General features: G+C 31.8%; 1 protein-coding gene across 1 annotated transcript in view; it reads right to left on the bottom strand.

The window, feature by feature from the left end:
• Window positions 1-3604: 3604 nt before the first annotated feature.
• LOC111083532 (gamma-2-syntrophin-like) overlaps window positions 3605-4283 on the bottom strand; it is a 12053-nt gene continuing 11374 nt past the window's right edge. The window contains exon 6 of the mRNA XM_022380114.1: window positions 3605-3655. Coding sequence (XP_022235822.1) covers window positions 3632-3655 — 24 coding nt within the window. The 3' untranslated portion in view covers window positions 3605-3631. The remainder of the gene's footprint in view (window positions 3656-4283) is intronic.

The following is a 4283-nucleotide window of genomic DNA, read 5'->3' on the forward strand; positions in this document are numbered from 1 at the left end:
TCCAACTCTTGGGCTACTCTTTTACCAACGAATAGTAGGATTGACCATCACATTAAAATGACCCCATGGCTGAAAGGGCTAGCATGTTTGGTGGGATGGGGATTTCAACCCACGACCCTCAGATTGCAAGTCGAGCACCCTTTTCACCTAGCCATGCCAGGCCCCTGCTGCATTCAAATGAAAACCATATATCTACAAATAGGTATTAAGTTCTATCTAAAACTGTTAATGATTAAAAAAATTCCCAGCTAAAAACAGAAGAAAAATAAGCAGTTTAATATAACGTTTCACATAGATGACTTTTTGTAGTTTAATGTTCTGTGATGGAAAAGAACGAATTTTAATGCATTTAAAACTTGTAAAAAAGCAAGAAAAAACCATTATTTTGTGATATTATACAGTTGTCAACAGTAAGTAAAACGATTGTGTTGTTCATACAGTTGTCAGTAGTAATTAAAACTTGTATTTCAACATCATGCAGTTGTCAACAGTAAGTAAAACATGTTCAACATTAAGTAAAACATGTTCAACATTAAGTAAAACCTCCATGTTTTAACACTATATACAGTTACTAACATTAAGTAACACCTCCATGTTTTGACACTATATACAGTTACCAACATTAAGTAAAACCTCCATGTTTTCACACTATATACAATTACCAACAGTAAGTAAAACCTCCATGTTTTCACACTATATACAGTTACCAACATTAAGTAACACCTCCATGTTTTGACACTATATACAGTTACCAACATTAAGTAAAACCTCCATGTTTTCACACTATATACAATTACCAACAGTAAGTAAAACCTCCATGTTTTTACACTATATACAGTTACCAACAGTAAGTAAAACCTCCATGTTTTAACACTATATACAGTTACCAACATTAAGTAAAACCTCCATGTTTTCACACTATATACAGTTACCAACATTAAGTAAAACCTCCATGTTTTCACACTATATACAGTTTACAATTTTACTTACTGTTGGTAACCTCCATGTTTTCACACTATATACAGTTTACAGTTACCAACATTATGTAAAATCTCCATATTTTGACATTATATACAGTTACCAACAGAAAGTAAAGTCTCCATGTTTTCACACTATATACAATTACCAACAGTAAGTAAAACCTCCATGTTTTCATACTATATACAGTTACCAACATTAAGTAAAACCTCCATGTTTTTAAACTATATACAGTTACCAACATTATGTAAAATCTCCATATTTTGACATTATATACAGTTACCAACAGTAAGTAAAGTCTCCATGTTTTCACACTATATACAGTTACCAACAGTAAGTAAATTCTCCATGTTTTCACACTATATACAGTTACCAACAGTAAATAAAGTCTCCACGTTTTGACACTATAAACAGCTACCAACAGTAAGTAAAGTTTCCATGTTTTCACACTATATACAGTTACCGACAGTAAGTAAAGTCTCCATGTTTTCACACTATATACCAAGTAAAACACCAAAACATAAATGTAAAGCCCAATCTATTATTCATTTTACCACTTGTCACTGAGTTATACTAGTTTAAAGAAAATCCATCCCTCATCAGTAACTCTCTACAAGGGCAAACTGAACAAACACGTCTAGTTTTCTTATAGTCGTGGAGTGTACATGTAACCTTTTGAGATATCTTTTACTTACACATTGATCTTATATTTATATAAGAATTTCAAGAATATGCAGTATTGATGTTACGGTGAATTAATCGGTCGACAAGCTGCTTAAAATTCTAAATAATAAATGTGAAGTCTAACGTATCATTTAGTTTACCACTTGTTATTGTGTTATACCAGTTTCAGAGAATTACACCCATCATCAGTAACCCTGGACAAGGGCAAATCAAAAGAAAAAACTAGGCTTCATATATTGATGGAGTGTATATGGTATATATATATATATATATATAGTTGTTTGAGTATTACCTTTACTCACACACACACAATGATCCTAAATGACAGATGAGGTTTCATATTTATTTTTTGTTTTATGTAGTTTGTTGATTGAATAATTCACGAATAAATTACAGTAAGTCCACTATTTACATTAGAGATGTGTTCCTAAAAAAATGATTTTAGGCTAAATGACGTAAATATAAATTTATTTTCCCATTGGAATAATGGTATAAATAGGGGATATGTTCTTGTGAGATTTTATTTGCCGATAATTTACAGAAACAACATTAAACAAGTACCCAAGCACATATTGTCCCATTAATAACTAAATAAATAAACTAAATATTGTACATAAAATGTATAAAGCTGATTGCTTTCCATGCCTTCTTCGCTGGTGTGCTGCCATGCCATTATAAAACATGCATGATGGGTTTGGAGATGTAATAAAATTAAATCGTCACAGTACCAAAGATGATGGGAAATTGGACTGACATTTGCTTGCATGATCCCGGGATGTGGAGGGGTACAACGAGGTGACGTGCTCTACCTCACCACGTGGCGCTAAGTAGAGAAGGCACGTTTTGAAATTTTCAAGATGAAGTTATAGCAAAAAATTATATATATTGAAACTTGTGCTGTAATATGTTGGCAACATTCTAGTGAAACAACGTAACTGGGAATGACATAAACTTCTGTAGTTAGTAGCATCAGTGCTGCATATTCATGAAATTTCTGTATAAATATAAGATCAATGTGCGAGTAAAAGACATCTCAAAACACCATACATGTAACATCTCCCATTGTCTCTATCAAGAAACTAGGGAGACTGATTTCCAAAAACACTATTTTTTACCTCGAGTATTTAATGATTTTTTTACAATAACATTAAAAACTTGTATAAATCTTACTGTTTTCATGAGGATTGATGAATGTTACAACTCCTAACCATTTTCATCCTGTTCATTTTGATTTTGTACCATCAACAGGATAACCCTGCAGTATTTGATTATATTTGATTAGGACAAGACATCTGACTGAGCATTTCATCCTGTAGACAAATATTCCTCCATGCTGTTAGATTGAAACTGACTGGTTTTAACCAGTAGTAAGATGTAGATTGCAAAACTATTTTAAAGTGTGTTTGTACAATGATCAGCAAATGTTTGTCCATTGTATTCCACACAGTTAACTTGATACATCACCAGAAGATAAAAATCAGCATGTACAACCCCATAATTAATTAAAAGTAATTTAATTCATATAACTGAAAGCTAACTAAAGCTAAAATAAATACAGGTCAATACACTTGTATTTATTCTGCTTTAAATTCTCTGACTCATCAAATATTTGTAAGCCAGTAAATATGCTGCTGGTCACAATGTTCCATACAAAATAGCTATTTGATAGCCACAAATGTTGTAATGTTACGACATAGATTCATTATAATACTGATGTTGAACATGCCAATAATATCCTAAAATAATTGGATCTTTTATTTTTATCAGGCAACATTACTTATTATATCATTCAGTAAAATGGCAGAGCATCACAATTTCAACACTTGACAACAAAAATGAGGGATACTTTGGTTTAGCAGAATTCATGTCATAATACAGGGTGACCCAAAAGTCATACACCATCATGATTATTCCAGGTCCTGTTCATACAGTTGTTGGAAATGTGCAATTATGATATCAGGCAGCAACGTTACAATAGAAGTACTTTCTTCTGCTGGCAAATTAAATAGTAAATGATAAACAGATGAGCAGTATATATATATTTAGTGTAGAATGTTAACAAATATATAATGTTCATAACACAACAGCAGCACCAACTGGATACATGTATAGAACACAAGTTTACTAAAATGTGAAAAAACATTTCTAATGCAAGAAACAGAATTTCTTCTGGTACATGGTGTGCACATGACGATTCCTATTAACAGCAGGGTTAATGAACACCTACATGTGTACAACAGCTGTTTCAATATGCTGGACCAAATGTTCTCTTCTCTAACATGAGTTCTGTAAGGTGTTCTAGTAGTATTTTAAACATAACTATTATGAAAAGTCTTTATGTTAGAATGACATAAATGCCACCTACATCTCAACTTATTGATTATCGGAGTTGCCTTTAACCCTTTCAAGATGGGTCAAGGGTGAAAGGCCATGTCATCTCGTTTGTTGACTTGCATTCAAAATTTTATTGAACTACTATTTCATGAATTTATGTCAATAAGTCAATAAATCTAATCAAACTGTAGATTATAATTCAAATGTTAGCACTATATAATACTCAATTTGTTAATTTAAAAGTAAATATTAAAAAACACAGATAAAAGTCGATTTTTGTGTGTCAT

This window comes from Limulus polyphemus, unplaced genomic scaffold, assembly GCF_000517525.1.
Source record: "Limulus polyphemus unplaced genomic scaffold, Limulus_polyphemus-2.1.2 Scaffold9976, whole genome shotgun sequence".
Taxonomy (NCBI): domain Eukaryota; kingdom Metazoa; phylum Arthropoda; class Merostomata; order Xiphosura; family Limulidae; genus Limulus; species Limulus polyphemus.